The sequence below is a fragment of the Syngnathus scovelli genome, chromosome 22 (assembly GCF_024217435.2).
Source record: "Syngnathus scovelli strain Florida chromosome 22, RoL_Ssco_1.2, whole genome shotgun sequence".
Classification (NCBI taxonomy): Eukaryota; Metazoa; Chordata; class Actinopteri; order Syngnathiformes; family Syngnathidae; genus Syngnathus; species Syngnathus scovelli.
The window spans coordinates 991,947-1,010,042 of NC_090868.1; the positions used below are offsets into that span (position 1 = coordinate 991,947).

At 51.9% G+C, this 18,096-nt stretch overlaps 3 protein-coding genes and 1 long non-coding RNA gene across 4 annotated transcripts; 2 read left to right on the forward strand and 2 right to left on the reverse strand.

The window, feature by feature from the left end:
- The first annotated feature begins 269 nt into the window (after window positions 1-269).
- On the forward strand, window positions 270-3,539 carry orc5 (origin recognition complex, subunit 5). Its single transcript, XM_049760810.2, has 15 exons — window positions 270-449; window positions 527-740; window positions 875-967; window positions 1,030-1,215; window positions 1,293-1,367; window positions 1,463-1,574; window positions 1,702-1,832; window positions 1,902-1,950; window positions 2,015-2,105; window positions 2,447-2,499; window positions 2,640-2,752; window positions 2,909-2,956; window positions 3,047-3,157; window positions 3,246-3,358; window positions 3,434-3,539. Exons 2-15 carry the CDS (start codon window positions 615-617, stop codon window positions 3,477-3,479), a joined length of 1,347 nt encoding a protein of 448 aa, XP_049616767.1. The 5' UTR covers window positions 270-449; window positions 527-614; the 3' UTR covers window positions 3,480-3,539.
- Window positions 3,540-3,735: 196 nt separating this feature from the next.
- On the reverse strand, window positions 3,736-5,912 carry guca1aa (guanylate cyclase activator 1Aa). Its single transcript, XM_049760835.2, has 4 exons — window positions 5,579-5,912; window positions 4,546-4,695; window positions 4,375-4,468; window positions 3,736-4,163 (listed from the first exon to the last, which is right to left on the reverse strand). The coding sequence occupies exons 1-4, from the start codon at window positions 5,774-5,776 to the stop codon at window positions 4,036-4,038; spliced, it is 570 nt and encodes a 189-aa protein (XP_049616792.1). The 5' UTR covers window positions 5,777-5,912; the 3' UTR covers window positions 3,736-4,035.
- Window positions 5,913-6,068: 156 nt separating this feature from the next.
- Window positions 6,069-7,263, reverse strand: LOC125992166 (uncharacterized). Its single transcript, XR_007489545.1, has 2 exons — window positions 7,115-7,263; window positions 6,069-6,835 (listed from the first exon to the last, which is right to left on the reverse strand). It is a non-coding gene; the product is annotated as an uncharacterized lncRNA (long non-coding RNA).
- On the forward strand, window positions 7,098-17,926 carry golgb1 (golgin B1). The gene is made up of 16 exons (XM_049760791.1): window positions 7,098-7,247; window positions 7,774-8,011; window positions 8,085-8,198; window positions 8,264-8,548; window positions 8,609-8,722; window positions 8,800-9,448; window positions 9,512-9,588; window positions 9,779-9,836; window positions 9,913-14,644; window positions 14,718-15,129; window positions 15,191-16,204; window positions 16,274-16,467; window positions 16,527-16,796; window positions 16,870-16,941; window positions 17,012-17,081; window positions 17,158-17,926. Exons 2-16 carry the CDS (start codon window positions 7,784-7,786, stop codon window positions 17,296-17,298), a joined length of 8,430 nt encoding a protein of 2,809 aa, XP_049616748.1. The 5' UTR covers window positions 7,098-7,247; window positions 7,774-7,783; the 3' UTR covers window positions 17,299-17,926.
- The last annotated feature ends 170 nt before the right edge of the window (window positions 17,927-18,096 follow it).

Consider the following 18,096-nt stretch of genomic DNA (forward strand, 5'->3'; position numbering starts at 1 on the left):
GACGATGAATCAGCTGCAAACAGCCACTGTGGATATTTCAGGGATAACCCACATCCTTTAATCTTCGTCTGACGTCGCCTGTTATACACTGTGTGTGTGCGCGCGCGGCTTAGTGCACACGCGCACTCGTTCGAACACGTAATTACATCTGCAACACATGAATGACTGAATAAACACAATTAATTGTGGTATTTCTAGCTTAAACAGCTGCCAGGACCTGTGGAAAATGAATGTATATATTTCATTGTAAAGTACACATTTACTTTTTAAATCTCTTGTATGTAACATAAAAAACTACATTACCCAGAAATCCTTAGTATGAAACACTTTATTGTGATTGGCTGATTGCGCTATTGCATTGTGGGTCCCCGCGAAACTCGTCTTCTCCATTTCGATAACTTCGTTTTAACGCCACTTAAGTTTATTATTAATATTGTTATAAATTCGTGGTATGTCGTCGCCACCTCCATGTTGTTAAAAGATAATTTGCGCTACCAGTTGTCGTTTTGTTCACCCTTTTGACCAGGCTTCCGGTGGAGTTTAAAGCCCCTCGTTGACAGCTATGCTAGCTGAGCTAAGCTAACCGCTTAATTAGCTTGGGAGTGGGGAGAAAAATGTCGTCGTCGTGGCTTCAGCAGCAGCGGCATCCAGGCTACGAGGAGGAGAGTCTGCGGCGGGTGGCCGAGCAGCTACCGTGTCGGGAGCCCCAAGCCGGAATGCTGCTGTCTCTCATGGGGGAGGTAAGCTGTCACTCGTAGTATGCGATACGATACAAACATGGAGGCAACATGTATGCTAAACACGTACATACTAATTTTGGATTTTATATGTAATAATGATGGCTTGAAATTCCTTGTCGTATTTGATACTACAGCCTAAGCAGTACAGCTTGCCTTGCATCTTCATCTACGGTCATCGTGCCTCAGGGAAAAGTCACGTGGTGAATATTCTTCTGAAGGAACTGGAGGTAAGCGTGTGCTTGTGTTAACGTGTAGCAATTGTTTACAAGCTGTGGGGTCACCCTTGCAGATGCCTCACGCCACAGTCAGCATCGCCGAGTGCATCTCCGCCACCCTGCTCTTCCAACAAGTCCTATTGTCCTTCTTTGGCGAAGACGCAGTTGCCGCTCTTCCCCGCAGCCCGTCGCTTTCCGATTTCGTCCGCATCTACAAGCAGCATTGCTCACGGGCCACCGCTGAGCAGACGCGTTACATCGTGAGGACACTGAAGAATCACTAGTGCGTCAAATTCAATCTTGTTTGTTGGCTTCAGTGTGCGTTTGTGGTCTTCAGGTGCTGGAGAAAGCAGAGTTGCTGCGAGACATGGATGCTAACTTGCTCTCGACTTTTGTGCGTCTGCAGGAATTGGTGAGCCTTTAACAATTTAACGTGACTCGTAGTAGGTTTTATTAATTTCAATATTCATTTGTCATATCTACTTTCCATATAATGACTTTCTGCAGGTGGAAGACAACGTGAGCGTCCTGCTGCTCAGCGAGCTGGTGTGGGACACGTTCCGGCCAAACACGGGCTGCCTGGAGCCTCTGCTGCTTCACTTCCCCGACTACACCAAAGGTTGTTTTTTTTCCCCCTCACTCTTCCCTCCGAATGTTGCCGTGGGATGTTTATTAGACCTTCTCACACCGTTAGTGTCAACACTTGCTTGTCCAATCTATTGTATTCTGATGATTTTTACAAATAGCTGAGCTGCACCAGATCTTGTCCCGAGATAAACACCCATCCTATTCCGCCGACTTCTACGCCTCCTACATCCACATCCTGCTGGGCGTCTTCTACGCCGTGTGCCGGGACCTCAGAGAGCTGCGCCACCTGGTGAGTTGCGCCTCAAAAGTCAACATCTGCTTTGGACTCATTGTACTCATTGTTCATTTTTCACGTCAGGCTGCACTCAACTTTACTAAATTCTGCGAGCCTGTGGCTGAAGGGAAAGGTAAGTCACTTAAAGTAGTGCAAAGTCGCTAACAATAGGCTAACGTGTATGTGCGTGTGTCCAGCCACAGAGAGCGACACGCACAAGCTGTGGCGACACATCGAGCCTCACTTAAAGAAAGCCATGCAAACGGTTTACCTGAGGGAGGTATCTAGGTGAGTCGAGCCTTTAAGCCAGGGGCGTAAAACTCATTTTTTTCGCCGGCTGCATTGTAGTCATAGCTTCTTTCGGAGGGACAGCATGACTGTCGACCCAAATAAATGTATGAGCACCTCATATTATACGCAGTAAAAGCTACCAAACAAACTGACAAATAACTTGTTTTCAAATCAAACGAGTCAAAACTGGTCAAATAGTAAAAAAAAAAAAAAAAAAAAGACGCATAAAACGATGTGGCGGGCCGTATCTGGGCCCCCGGGCCTTGAGTTTGACACCTGTGCTTTAAGCGATAAATGTAGAAATCTTCAGTCAAAGTTTACCCTGGTGTGCGTTCCAGCCTCGAATGGGAGAAGATGCAGGAAGTGGAAATGGAAGCAAGCCATTTAAGAGGTCAGTTTGCAGGGCTGCAATGCTCTGATAGCTAAAAAATCTTTTTAAATCTAATTATTGGAGTAATTTGATTCCAATGACTGAATGTGTCCCAATGTTTTTGGTCTTGCTTTTTTTTTTTTTTTTTTTTTTCCTGTCAGGTTTGTCTGCTCACAGCCATGTGGAGCTGCCGTTTTATTCCAAGTTCTTGCTGATCGCCGCCTACCTGGCATCCTACAACCCCGCCCGAACGGACAAGCGCTTCTTCGTCAAAGTGAGTCACGAAGGGAGATCAGTCCAAAATGTATTTTCTATATAAAGCTAAAAATTGTGATTTACAAAATATCAACTTTTAAGTCTCGTAAAATGTACAACAATGATTACAATTTTGAATGCACTTCTCACAATGTCACCTTTTCCTTCCCAAAAGCATCACGGCAAAATAAAGAAGACCAACTTCCTAAAGAAGAATGAGAAGGTGAGCGCGCAGAAACATTTTGTCCTTCCATGTACGTGTTCTGAAACTTCCCTAAGCTCGTGACATCATCCTTTGTGTACGTCTCCGAAGACGAGCAACCACCTGCTGGGCCCCAAACCTTTCTCTCTGGACCGCATGCTGGCCATTTTTTACAGCGTGGTGGACACCAGGGTGGCGCCCACCGCCAGCATCTTCTCTCAGGTGGGCACAGCGCACTTGTCACCTGACTGATAGCCACGGCGACCGACACCCTTCGTCATCATTCCTCTCGGCTCTCCTTCTCGCTCAGATCTCCTCGCTGGTCACCTTGCAGCTGTTGACGCAGGTCAGCCATGTGGACCAGCTGGACGCTCCCAAGTACAAATGCGCCGTCTCCATGGACTTCATCTGCGCTATTTCCAGGTATGCGTGTGCGTACGTGTGCGTACTCTCAGCGCACACACACACGTACGCACACAATGTTATTTATCTTCCTAGGACGGTGAACTTTGACATCATCAAGTATCTGTATGACTTCCTGTGAGACATTTTCATTCGATCACTGTGTGGTCATCCCAAAATAAATTCTTCCACCTTCACAGAACTGTCGCCTCTCGTCAAACTAAGTATCAAACTATGAAAATTTCACAATGTGCATTTTAACTCACTCACCATGGTCCATTCAATTCTGTGTTATACTGCCCCCTAGTGGCCGAATTGCACACGCCGCAAAGAACCACATAATGTTCATTGCAACAATGTGGCGGATAGTGTTAGAGTGAAATATAACTTGACAAATGTCAGCTGATCAAGTGACTTTATTGTACAAACGAGCAAACCAAAAGGCACTAATCAAAAGCAGCTCATCTCCTTGATCCGTTTCTACTTGGCGTAGCGGGCAGTAGCAGCTTATGTAATGTTTTATAAAAATAAAAAGAGTACAAATACATGAACATAATCGCCTGTTGATTGTATCCACCGAATCCCTCCTTTCTGACTGGATTCCGTTTGAATGCAACTGGCAGTCAGTCCATGTTAAAGCATGTTTCCACGAAACCGGCATAGACGGACGGCGGTGTACTTGAGTCCAATTGACCTTGCTAAACGCTGTGTCGGCTGCTGTGAATCATAGCCACGATGTGCGCCAGGTCCAGACTCTTCATCATCACCTCCATGAAGTCGTCATCGGAGCGAGCGCCCGCCACAAACTCGTCCAGCGACAGCTCGCCTGTCCGAGCGGGACGCAATATTAGGTACAGATCTGCGTATTGTGTTAGTCAACGCAGCCTCATTTTCGTCCTGTTTTAAATAATGGCAGAGGCTCTAAAAATATCGAAATCAAGGGAGAACAAAACACCAATTGTAAATATAAATATGTAATTGTAAATAGGAGTTGTCGTGAAGTATTGAAATGAGTAAAAATCATTTTGCATCCTCACCGTCACCGTTGATGTCGATTCTGTCAAAGACGCTGTTGGTGAAGTCCTCAGCCGTCACTTCCTGGTTCTCGTTGCCCGTAATGGCGCGAATGGCCTGAGGGCACAAGCAGCAGCATCATCATCATCGTCACTCTTCTTCCTCTGATTCTGACCAGTCAATTCGTCTCCAACCTTGATGATGTTGAGCAGCTCGTGTCGGTCGATGCAGCCGTTGCCGTCCACGTCGTAGAGCTTGAAGTACCAGCGCAGCTTGTGCTCCATCTTGCCACGCATCACCAAGCTGAGCGCCGCCACGTACTCCATGAAGTCAATGTAGCCGTCCTAAGGGCGTCGTTTTGGTCACTTAACACAGCTACGGTAACTCCCCGCCTATTCGCCGCTCACTATTCACAAAGTCGCTGCAACAAATTCACCTATGTGCTTTTGATGAGTGTTTTCTGAAAGGCCAAAAGATGGCGCCAAACCCAAAGTCATTGCCACATGTTAACGCGCAATGCCACCATGTTTCCAAAATCCAATTGTCGTTTGCGTTTCCCAAAATTGAGTCCTAATTGGCCAATTACCCAAGCAGAAGTGTGTCAGGGAATGCGTCAGGTCGCTCTCAGCTAATCTCACGAGTGATTACGATGGCGGCTCCCCCTCCCTTCCAGACAATGACCTCGTCTCGGAAATTGCAATGTCCCTCAATCCGTCGGTTGGGTTTTAATGAGACGCCCTTCAAAATATTGATGAGGGCGGGATTACTGCACGAGATGTTTGTGCGTGTGGCGTTGAATCATTTGGAGCCCTCGGAAAATTACAAGCTGCTCTTGGCGTGATGATGTTCACATCAAGAAACGCAGAGCAATTAAATTTTAGCACAATAAATAAGATAGTAAAGTAAAAGCAGTTGCCATTTTTTCCAGATAACTGAAATAGTCTTGTATAAATGCAAAATGAATCATGCAAAAAGTAGTCATTTCTATTCGTACAGTAAATGAAGTTGATAAAATTAAGTAGAAACAGTTGTGAAAATGTTAGAATTGGAATAAATACCTTAAATGAATGCAATGGAAAACAAACTAAAGAACTAAAAAGTTAATAAATAAATAAGAAACAAATGGACTATAAGGGGATGCTTTAAAACATTGCCACCCTTTTGGAACTTTTGAAGCGGCTCCCCCATCCATCACGGCAGGACCTCCTGTAAACATAAAACCCGTACCTTGTTCATGTCGAAGGTGCGGAACATCTGCTCGATGTAAGCGTTGGCCTCCGTGTCCAGCCCGCGCAGGCCGAAGAACTGCTTGAACTCGTGCAGGGTGAGCTGACCCGACGGGCACTCCGTCATGAACTTCTTGTACCACAGGTGCATCTCCACCGCCTGCAGGTCGTCCACCGTGCTGCCCGTGGTGTTGCCCATGACGAGGAGACGGCGCGTGGCTAACTTGGTCTAACGTGAACGGCGCCTCACCACAACGGGCCGAGAGGGGCTGAAGCCACAGGGATGCCTTTTGTAGGCCACTTTGTGATGCCCTTATCGCTTCCTAATCCCTGCCGGTAATCTAATCTAACGCTTTAAGAAGCCCCATTAAAACGGACGCCGCCTCACCAGGTACGCTGACACGACACAAAACAAAACAGCGCATTCATCTGTCGCGTGGAGGTGCGCGACCCACCGGCGTGGGCGTCAAATCAAAATCCACTCCAAACTGTTGACAGCGCATTCATTCTTTTAATGCAGTACTGTTAGTGTGTTATTACAAGCAACAGAAACAAAATGGAAAATATAAACAAAGTGTTTGTATGACATAGAAAAGGCTGAGATATGTTCTTTTGCATTTTAGCATAACACAGAGCTATAAAAGCAAAACATGTATGGTAAATATATATATATATATGTAAAAGATACATACGAATTTAAATGTATAAAAAATGGGTAAGAGGCGTTGCCATGACGAAATCCCCCTTTGTGGGTGACATCATCGCAACCGACTCAAGGCTGCACAAGCGATGCCATAACGTTTTTTTGGCTAAACATTGACTATTTCCTAAAACTATGTTTTTGTAATGGTGTCATTACATCATGTCAGATATAGTATGCCTGCCTGTCAAAGGCATTGGCTTTCGGATAAAAACTATTCAACAAATGTAACATAAAGCCATAAAGCACTACCGTAAGGCCTCGCGTGAGGTTTGCAGAGTCAAACGAGATGCGCGGCGGTCAGTCCACACCGGTCTTCCACCTCAAGACGCGTCGCAGGTGCGTGTAGACGCCATCAAAGGCGGCTAGCGTGCAGCGCGTGAGGTGCGTGGTCCAACACCCGGCATCCGCCATCCACTGCACGAAGCGGCCCACGAAGGCCGCAAAGACCGTCACGTAGTGAGCCAGCAACACCAGGCTTCGACCTAGCTGCCTGCCACGGCTGACGATCAGCTTAACTGCCTGATCGTGTCTTGCCATTACTACATTCTTTTTCCCCTAAAAAAAGGAAAACAAAAGAATTTGTTGAGAATCAATCGAATGTGAATATTTTCTTTATCATCTGCAAAGAACGTCTGACGTGACTGAGCCTTTGAACTGGCCTAATGAATATTTGCATACCTGTATTATACTGCCCTCAGGTGGCCAACTCCCGGTATATCACAAGGAGCATTCATTTTAATAGGGAAAATGTTAAAAATGTATTTTTGATTGATTGTGTGACTTTGCGTTTAGGATGACGATACCTGCCATTGGAATTGACACACGGTGCCTTACCGTGTCGTCCAATCAGAGGCGAGCAGTTTTGTTTCCGGGAGAGTTTGGTGATGTGGCTCTGCTTGGAAATCCTTCCGAGGAGATATAGCTGATAAAGAGAGCGCCTAAGGACCACCGGGAAACGCTCAGACGGGTGAGTCAAAGGTTCTTCTCCTCCCAAACGTCACCGCGGAGCAGACTCCATAGGGAGCTGTCAGACTCGACGAACGTTAACCCCGTCGGGGAGGATATAAACGCTCGCTTCGAATTTGCGAGCGTTAGCTAGCTAAGTAGCATCGACGCCGAAACTGTAGTAAACAAACGATTCCTAGCCGTCCCCCTACAAGTTAACCGCGCTTGAAACATCCCAACATATCCACTGCCCTCTCTGGGCGTCAGTGTCCAGCTCGGAAGTTGTATTTCGCAACAGTTCTCTTGAATCGTCGCTGTAGGAGAACACGGTGACGCAGACGCAGTGGACGATGGACTCGGGAAAAGTCGGGAGTTTTCGGGATGGCTCGGAGGTTAGGGATTGCAGTCAATGTGTGCAAGAAAAATGACTACAATGCATCCCAATTAATTTTAGAGTCAGCATCGTTACACTTGAGGTGTATATTAAGATTCATTTGCATTTTTTGTGATATGTCACACATTTACATTTGTGTCCCCATCTTGTGCAGTGCCATCCTTATGTTCAGCCGCCTGGCTACAGTCCTCCAGGAGCTCTCTGGAGAGGAGGGTCAAGATGGAGAACTCACCCCTCAGCTTCCTGCCGATGCAGACCAGACTCCAGGAGAGTCTGAAGTGCCTGAGGAGGCCAATGAGCGTCTGGCCCACCTGGAACAGCTGGTGGTGCAACTCAAGGAGCTCATCCGTGACAAGGATGCTCAGCTGGCTGGCAAAGATTCACTTCTCAAGGTTGAATAACAGCTGCAAATAATGAGAAAGGTCACGGGAATGCCAGAATGCTTTGTGTTTTGCTTCTCCGCAGAATGAAAGGGAGACGAGCGAGGCTCGCTTTAGTAAGCTCAAACTTCAGGCCAAAGCCAAGATAGCTTCCCTCAGCAAGCAGATTGATGGTTTGAAGGGACAAGAAGGAGCCATTGTAAGTCTGAATCAAACACACTGTCTCGATGAAAAATGACAAAATACATTCTTTGTCGACACCAGAGCCCCGACACCTCGTTTTCAAGAGATGTGGTTGCGGAAGGCGACCAACAAGAGCTCCAAAGCAAACTTCATGAAGAAGAGGCCAACAGTAGCGAGCTGCGAACACGACTCCAGGCCGCCGAGAAGCTGCTGGAGGAGAAGGATGCCGCCCACGCCGAGCACTTGAGGCACCTCCAGGAAGTGGTACGCGACAAGGATGTACGCTTTCAGGAGCAGATCCAGAAACACGAAGAAGAGCTGCTGAGGGCCACGGTCCCCGCGTCCAATGATGCCGAGCTGCAGCAGGTGTGAGATCATACATGTGACAGTTTATTAGCTGGTGCTCATCATTGTGGCGTTTGGTAGGCCCTCCACGCATCCCAGCGGCGGTGTGAGGAGCTCGAGGAGGCCTTAAAATCCCGCATGGAAGTGCTGGAAATGCTGCAGCAGGAAGTCACCTTCGCCGATCAACAAAAACAGGTCAGGATTCCTCAACCTATCCTGGAAGCGTCTTGAATCATCACCATCTCTTTTTTCTTTTTTTTTGGGATGCCTAGATCCTGACCGCTCAGTTCCGGCAAATGGAGGGGGAGCTGGCCGAAGCGGTCAAACAGAAGCAGGAGTGGGCCCAGCGCTCCGGCGAAGCCGAGGCCGCCCTCCGGGAAGCACTGGAGCGAGCCAAAGAGGAAACCGTCAAGCACGAGACGGAGCTCTCCTCGCTGAGCCAGGCGGCTAGCGACAACCTGGAAAAGGAGAGGATCGAAGTTGCCAGACTGGAAAAAGAGATCGCGTTGATGAACGAGAACGCCCTGGCCTGCCGTGAAGCCATGGAGAAAGACAAATTGGAAATATCTCGCCTGGAACAGGAGCTCACATCTACCAGAGAGGCCCAGTCAGAAGTCATCCAGGCCAGCCAGAGCGACCTAGAAGAGACAAAATCGCACGTAAACAAGCTGGAGCAAGAGGTGGCTTCTCTTCAAGCGGGACAGGAAGAGGCCTGGAAGAAGAGCGAGGTCTTGGCCCAAATTTGGAGACATCTACAACCGCTTTGCGACGCGTCGGAGGACGCCACGCTCCCAGATGACCTTTCTCTTGTTCTGGACGCTGTGCTGACCATTGAGACACAAATGACTAAGCTGAAACATGATCACAAGGAGAGCGAGGAACGTTGTGTTGAAGTCACACACGCCATGAAGGCTCTTCAAGGTGAGTAAGAAGATGACTTGAATTTTTTTGGGAGGTCTTTGAATGACACTACTTTCTCCGCAGAACAACTGGACAGAAGTAGCAGCGAGAAGGAGGACGCCGTTGCCAAGATTCAGCAGCTGGAGCAGCAAATTGAGCCGGTGAGAGCTTCTAATGAGAAGGTCTTATCTGCAAAGTCAGACAAGACGGGACGGAAAGCAGGTCATAGACGTGCAGTGAGCCCTCTAATCTCTTCTGCGCCCTTCTCTAATCTGACCTTCAGATCGCTCGCTGATGTTTCCGATTAGACAACCAGACCTAAGTTGTTTTATTCTTCCTCTTCTCGCTTAGACTTCCGAAAGGGATCCAGAGGAGCCACAAGCAGATGTGCCCTCTGAAGCCGACAGAGGTATGAGAGGTGTTGTTTGAAATCAAGCTTGGCATTCTTTTTTATTCCATTTGGAAATCTGTGTCAATTTTCATAGCCACCGTCTCGGCGCTGGAGCGACAACTATGGGAGAAAGATAACGAGCTGAGCGTCCTGCGAGAACGTCTGCGAACGGCTGAAGAGCAGAGCGCCGGCGAGGCGGTGTCACCTCGCATTGTCCATCAACCTCCAGTTCAGGCCCAAGCTGACGACAGCGGAGATAATTCCACAAAGCCTCCTGACTCCCTGGATGACACCCAAGAAGAGGAAAGCACTTTGGTCACCGAGGACACGTCCGTCCTCTCCGCGACCGTGAAGAACGAAAGCAGCCCTGAGCTCATTGAGCATCAAGAATCCCCCGAGGAGTCCAAAGGGACTTCCTCTGATGAGATGGTCACCAGCACCGATTCTGAGGTGGCTCACAGCAGCTGGACCCTTCTGGAAGCCGTGAACCAGGACGGACGGCAGGAATGGCCCTCGCTCATGCAGGACTTTGGTCAGCTGCAGACATGGGAGGAAACCTCCACAACTTCAGCGACGACCTCCTCCGTCGTAGAGGTTCACGTCACTCGGGAAGGCGCCTCCGCTGAAAATGACCAAGCTGGCCTTTTTGCTCAGGCTCTGGCAGAAGAGCTCCAGAAAAGGTACAGTGAACTTCTGGCTGAGCTACAATCGCTCAAAGAGGCGGCTGCAGAGTCACAGGAGATGATCAAGAGTCTGGAAGAAGAAACACAAAGGCTTACCGCCGAGAAGGACGACGCGGCGTCTCGGGCCAGTGACTTTGAAGAACAGCTGAAGTCTGCCAGAGAGGACCTACAACATCTCTCCCAGCAGAGCAGCTGTGTGGCGGAGAAGCACAGCGCCGAAATGGATGCACTCTCCGGTGACAGCAAAGCCAAGGAGCAGAAGATCCAGGCTCTCCAGGCTGATTTGGAAATGGCTCGCCGAGCCTTATCCGAGCAGGAGAACCAGGTCTTGATGTTGAGCGCGCAGTTGGAGGACAAAGAGCTCCTATCTTCTCAGCTGGAGAGGAAGCTTGAAGATATGGAGAGCAGCATGTTGGAACAGTCGCAGATGTCCTCTCTCGACAGCGAGTCTTTGTCAAAGAAGGACTCTGAAATCTGTGATCTGCAGCTCCGCCTCAGCCAGAAAGAGCGAGAGATGAGCGAGCTGGACCAAAGCATGTCGGCAAAACTCAGCCAGGCAGAAGAGGAGCGAGTCTCCGTAGACGGTGAAGTCAACAAACTGAAGGAGCAACTGGCGGAGCTTCGGCAGTCGCGGGAAGAGTCGTCCTCTCCTGAGATGGATGTGGAAGTTGTGAATTTACGCAGGTCCAAAGAGGACCTTGAAACCCAGCTGACAAACACAAAGAAGAAGTTGCAGGTCGTGCTCGTGCAACGGAAAGAGCTCATGAAGAAGGTTGCCGATCTGGAGACCATGAAGGACGCAGAAAAAGAAGAGCCCGCCGCAACTGAAACTTCTCCCGAGGTTGAACAATCTGAGGCGATGGAGGCCAAACTGGAGGAGCTGGCGCAGACGTTGAGGTCCAAAGACGAAGCCATCGAGAACCTTCGGTCCACCGTTACCCGGCAGGAGCAGCTTCTCGCGCAGAGCAAGGAGACTGCCGAACAGCAGGCTGACGTTTGCTCCGCCAACACCTCGTTAAGATCCCAAGTGGCCTCCTTGGAAACGGAATGTGAAAGCCTTCAGAAGAAAGTCCTGGATGCCCAAGAATCTCGCAAGGAGAGCATCCGCAAAGCCAAAGAGAAAGACCGGCACTATCGGGATCAGCTCAAGCAGCAGAAGGAGGACTACTCTCAACTCATGGGACGCTTCGAGCAGCAGAGCGGCGAGCGGGATCTTCTTCTCGCCAAAGTTCGGCAACTAGAAGATCAAACGAGCCCTCGTGGAGAGCAGAGCGAGGAGCTGCTGGCAAAGATGGAGAAGAGCTCCGCTAACGATTGGGTCCAAGAAGACTGGGTGGATTTTGCAGCATCTGAGAGTGACTCAGCGCAGCATAAAGCTGATCTTCAGGAGGAGCAACCTTCTGAGGAGTCTGAGGTTGGCTCTGCTCAAGCGGAGGAACCCTTGGAAGCTCTCAGGGAAGAGATCCACACTATGCGGATGGCCAACTTGGCACTGGAGAGCAAGCTTCAGGAAGCTCAGAGCCATCTGTTCCAGAAGGAGCTTGAACTGCGAGAAGTTAGCGAGGAGCTACGAGCCCTACGCGAAAACGAAAGACAGATCGAAGCCCTCTCCCGTGAAATTCAAGATCTCAGAGAAAAGCACCGGCAAGCCGAGCTTTGCGCAGAGGCCTTGAAAGCGGAAATGGAAGCCGCCACCGTCGCGGCATCTTCTCAGTCCGCCGACTCCATTGCCGCTCTTCAAGCTGAAGTGGAGGATTTCAAAGCGTTCCTGGACTTGAAGAACGGCGAGATCACCGAGCTAAGCCAGCAGCTGGCCGATCAAAACGCCCTCATCCTCTCCATGCAGGACGCCGTGGGCCAGAAGGATCAACTCATAGCCTCCTTACAGGAGGCGCTCAAGGTGGAACAGGAGAAAACTGACAAGTTGGAGGGTGAGGCTCCGCAGAGGCACGAGGAGCAGGACAGCGAAGCCAAGCTCCAGCAGCTTCAGCGCAAGCTTCAGGCAGCCCTCATCTCTCGCAAGGAAGTGCTGAAGGAGAACAAGACCCAGAAGGAACAGCTGGCTTCCAGTGAGACCCTCATTGTTGAGCTGCAGCAGAAGATGCAGGCCACGCAGGAGGAGCTGGAGAAGCTCAGAGAAGAGCGCGGCAGGCTCATAGATGAGGTGGACCGCATGTTGTTGGAAAACCAAAGCTTGGGCTCGTCCTGCGAGAGCCTCAAGCTGGCGATGGAGGCTATAGCGAGCGAGAAGGACGCATGTCGGAGAGAAGGCGAGCTGGCCAAAGAGGAGGCGGCCAGGATGTGCAAGGAATGGGAGGAGAAGGTCAACGGCATGAAGGACGAGTACGAAACCCTGCTGCGTTCCTACGAAAACGTGAGCGACGAGGCGGAGCGCGTCAGGCGAGTCCTGGAGGCCGCCAGGCAGGAGAGGCAGGAGCTCGCCGTCAAGTTGAGGTCCAACGAGGCCTCCAAGCAGGAAGCCCAAACGCAGGCCGAGGAGGCTCGCAAAGAAGTGGAAGCGGTCAAAGACAAAATGAGGAAGTTTGTCAAAGCCAAGCAGCAGAAGATCCTGGAGTTGGAGGAGGAGACGGAGAGACTTCGCGAGGGCCAGGAGAAAGCGCCGGACCACGCCGAGCTAAGCGGACTTGGGGAGGAACTCCGGACTTTGAAAGCCGAGCTGGAGGCGACGGTGGCAGAAAGAGACGCTTTAACGCAGCAGATTGAACAACTGAAGGAACAATTGGAGCAACAGCAGACAGAAATTGCGGAGCCCAAAGAAACCTCAGAAGACCACATAAGTTCTGAGTCCGCTCAAGATGTTGGTTCAGAACCTGCGAGGGAGAAGGTTTCATTCCAGGAGAAAATAAACCAGACGGAGCTTGCTCTCGATTCGGAAAGGTGGCAGGAGAAGGAAGCGGAACTCAAGGTTGAACTTGCCTCGCTTGAACGGAATCTCCAGGAGAGCAACGAAAAGGCGAGTCTGGCCGCCTCCCTGGAAGAGCGTCTACAGGAGGCCAAAGAGCGAGAAAAGTCTCTCATCCAGGAGAGTGCCCAACGGGAGCTCCAGTTCAAGGAACTCCTTCAAAATTTGGAAAGCGAGAAGGACAACTTGGAGGAACGGCTGATGAACCAGCTGGCCCAACTCAACGGCAGCATCGCCGGGTACCAGCAAGAGGCTTCCGAGCAGCGCCGGCGCCTGGATGAAGTCACGCGAGAGGCGGCGAAGCTGGAGAAGGAGCGAGACGACCTGGAAGCCGAGGCCCGGGCGCAGACGGACCGAGCGGCCCGGCTGGAAGAAGACACGAGGCAAGCCCAGAGGCGGCGGGATGAAGCCGAAGCGGAGACGGGCAAGCGGCGGGAGCTGGAGCAGCAGCTGAGGTCGGCCCAGAGGGTCAAAGAAGGCAGTCAGAGTCGAGCACGGCAGCTCGAGGAACTCCTGAGGGAGAAGCAGCTGGAGGTCCGTCAGCTTCAGAAGGATTGCATCCAGTATCAAGAGCGCATCAGCGAGCTGGAAGTGGAAGGCAAGTCCCTGCAGCTGGGCCACGAGGAGCTCGCCGAGAACCTTCAACGCTCCCACCGGGAGACTTCCGAGAAGCTGGAGGAGCTCAAGAGGACTGAAACGGAATTGGCCAACTGTAAATCGGTCTTGAGCGAAGCAGAAGAGCAGCTCGGCAAAGTCACGCTTGAAAAAAACACGTTGGTGAAGACCATGCTACAAAAGGAAGCTCTTTGGAAATCCGAAGCGGAGCAAACTCTGGATTCCGTCAGGTTCAGATTAGGAGGCGAGCTGAAGGAGATGGAGCTGAGACTGGACGAGGCTTACGGCGAGCGGGACAAAGAAGAAGAAGCCACGTTGGAGGCCAGAGAGGCGGCCGAGGCGGCCGAAAGACGAGCGCAGGAGATGCAGGCCCGTCTGGATGAGGCTCTGGCCCGTCTCGCCGCCTTCTCGCGCTGCATGTCGTCGCTGCAGGACGACCGAGACAGAGTTGTGGACGAGGCCCGGCAGTGGGAGACGCGCTTTAACGACGCTCTGCTCGGCAAGGACGCCGACATTCGGGAGGCGGAAAGCAAAGCCAAGGAGCTGGCGGAGAACCTCGGCAAAGAATCGGCTCTCAAAGAAGAACTCCGGCTCAAAGTGGACAGGTAGGCCAGGCCAAAAAAATCTGTCTTTGCTTGTCGTCACGGCTGCTTGCAATTCTTCAATGTCACCTCGCAGGTTAGAAAAAGCCGACGAGGAGCGCCGGGTGAAATTACATGAGGCAGAGGAGAAGTGGAACGCCAGCCAAGCCGAGGCGGAGAAGGAGCACGCCGAGGTCCTGCGAACCGCCGCCGAGTTGCAGTCGGTGCAAAACCAAGCGCGGCTGCTCGGGGCCGAGGCGGAAAGTCACAAGCAGAGGCTCCGCGCTCTCGAAGAGGCGGCGGCTCGACTGCAGGAGGACCTCGGCGGCGCCCGGGCCGAGCTGCGGGAGAGGGAGGCGGACGCTCGGCGTCTCGGCCTGACCTTGGAGCAGATGGAGGCCGACCTGCACGCCTCCAAGGCCTTGACGGAGAACCTGCAGGTGGCGCTACACGAGAAGGAGAAGAGGGAAGTGGAAATGTTGGATGAGAAGGAGCAAGCTGTCGCTCAGGTAAGAAGACCTTTCTGGCCCTCGTGAGCGCCTGGGAAGGCTCACTTGTTTGTCCTCGCAGGCCGCCGAGGAGGCTCGCAAGGAGGCGGACGGCAGGGCGCGCCACGCCGAGGAGGAACTGGAGCGCAGACGGGAAGATCTGCGAGACCTGGAGGAGAAACTGAGACTGGCCGAGGAGAAGAGCGACGTCAGTCGAGCCAAGCTGGACTCCTTCACGAAGGCCATGGGGTCCTTGCAGGACGACAGGGACCGAGTGCTCGGCATGTACAAGCAGCTGGAGGAGAAGCACGTCCAGGTGCTGGTGGACAAGGACGCCCTGATCCAGGAGGCGGCGAGCGAGAGCAACAGTCTGAAGGAGGAGCTGCGCTCTCTGCTCGTCCAGAGGGACGACTTGTACGCCGAGAAGGCCAAACTGTCGGCTCAGCTCCACGGCTACAGGGACGAACTCAAGCAGGTTCTCAGCATGAAGGACTCTCAGCACAAACAACTCCTCGCCGCCCAGCGGGATCGCATCGCCTCCTTGGAGAAGGAGCGAGATGACTTGGGGGACGCCTTGAAGAAGGCCGGTGAGTCGGAAGCGGTCAAAGTGGAGCGGGTGACGCCGTTGCAAGCCGTCCACGCCGGGGCCGAGGTGGAGAAGTTAAGGGAGCAGCTGGAGGCTGCCCGAGAGCAAGTGAAAGCTCTGGAGGAGAACCTTCTCCAGGAGAGGGAGACGCACCAGAGGGAGACCAAAGAACTCTCAGAGCTGCGCTGGGAGGGAGGCCTGATGCGTACAGAGTCCGAGAACGCTCAAGAGAGGGTGGCCGAGCTGGCCCGAGACCTGCTGGCCGTGGAACAGAAGCTGCTGGCGGAGAAAGAACTGGCGGAGCAACTGAGGGCGGAGAACCAGTCGTTCCGCAAGGCCATGGCCTCCCTCCAGGACAGCAAGGACCAGGCGGAACACAAAGCCCGACAGCTGGGCCTCAAGCTGGATGAGGTGGTGGCCAACGTCGCCAGCCCCGCTTCAGGCTCCGCCGGAGAAGTGTGGAGCCTGAAGAACGCCCTGCAAGCTCTACAGAACGACCGCGAGAGACTGGTGAGTCCACGCCTCCCTCCGTCGGCCCTCGCGGGAACGCTTCTGATTCATTCTGGCCGTTCCCGACAGCTCGAGCAGCTTCGGGCCCAGACGTCGGAGCTGAAGAGCAACAAGTCGGAGCTGGCTCGTCTGGGAGCGGGAGAGCTGATCAAAGTCAGCCAAGAGCTCTTTGAGGAGAAGAACAAGAACGCGCACTTAGCCGGCGTGATCGCGGAGATGGAGAACACGGCGGCCACCTCCAAGCAGGAAATGGAGACGATCAGGTGAGCGCGCACACGGATCATGTTGCACGGACGTCGGCGCTGACGGTTCTGCTCCACAGACTGGAACGCGTGGACTGGATGGCTCAAGCCGAGCAGCTGAAGCAGCAGACGCTCAGCGCGTTGTCCGAGCGGGACCAGCAGCTGAGGCAGCTCGCCGCCATGCTGGAGGAGGCCCGCGCGCACACGCCCAAACGCCAAAAGGAACACCCCTCATTTACTTCCTCTCAGACCTCTCAGGACATGGACAGTGCTCCAGGTGCTCCTCAGGAGAAGAGCAGCCTGCAGGAGGTGCACGCCTCCCGGGCCGAGCTTTCGCAGCTGCAGCAGAGGTACCGCACGGGTCCAGAGAAGACATTTTGCGGAGGTTAAGAATGAATCACTTTTGTCTTTGTCCTCCTTCAGACTCGACGACGAGACGCAGCAGAGGCTAGCGGCCGAGGAGCAGCTCATGGAAGCGCAGGATCGACTCAGGCGGTAGCAGAGGAAGCAAAATGGACCACGGCTGAATTTGCGTCATGTTCTTATGTTCTTTGTTGACTTACAGCCAATCCAAATGGGAGGATCACTCGGAGACGGCCGTTTTCATCGAGCCGCCCGAAGGCAGCGTCACGCGAGTGAGTGGAATAAGCGCTCGAGTCACGAGTACCCGGGTCGTGTAACCCATTCTTTTTTTTTTTTGCCTGCCCGCAGAGCCGCCGAGGCGCCACCCCGAGCTTGCTGCGGGCGCTTCGCTCGGGCACGTGCTGGCGCCGCCGCACTCCGCTGCTGCTGGGCGTCTACCTGCTTAGCGTGCATGTGCTCCTGCTGCTGTGCATGGGCGGCTTCCTGTGACATCATCAAAGGGTTTCCGCACACAAACATTGCACTTTACGTAGACTTCGACACACACACACACACACACACATTTGCCAATTTATTAGGATCCCCAAGTCCGACTCATCTGAGACTTTTAAAAACTGCCAGCGTCCGGATGCCGTGCACGCTTGGCGTGCCTAATAAACCGGCCAGGGAATGAGGTCATTTTGATGGAGCTGCTGTTAGTTTTAACGGAGAGGACACGAAGGGAAAAAAATGTCAGGCGTGGAAATGCAAATAATTGTCTACATATTTATATATCCAAAGTGGCTGTTAGGGTTATGTTGTGCAGGTTGTCTTCCGCACACTTTCTGTTATTACAAAAATGATGATGGTGCAATGACCCATAATTCCGTTCTACATTCCCCTCATTGTTTGGATGGATGGATGGTTCCGGCTTCTTTCTTTCCTGCTTTCATCATTCCTGTAGGAGGTGTAGACTGTATGTAAGCGTTTCAAAGGGCTGCAGGGAAAGGTGTTTTTCTGTTACTGAACTACTAAGATGTCCCATTTTGCAAGGGAGGGTAGGTGGAAGGTATCCTTGTTGTTTCTGCTGACATATTCACAAGTTTTCAATAAAAGGATATTTTTAGTGGGAACTGGAGACTCGTTGCACTGGTATCGTGATTTCAGCCCAAAAACATCATTTGATATCATCGAGCTACAGTAGTTGGATATTCTGCCCTCAAGTGGTCATCGTCGGTATGACAATTCCAAATCAAAGAGTGGCCCGATTGTCATATGACTTGAAATGATGAATAATTTAATCATTTA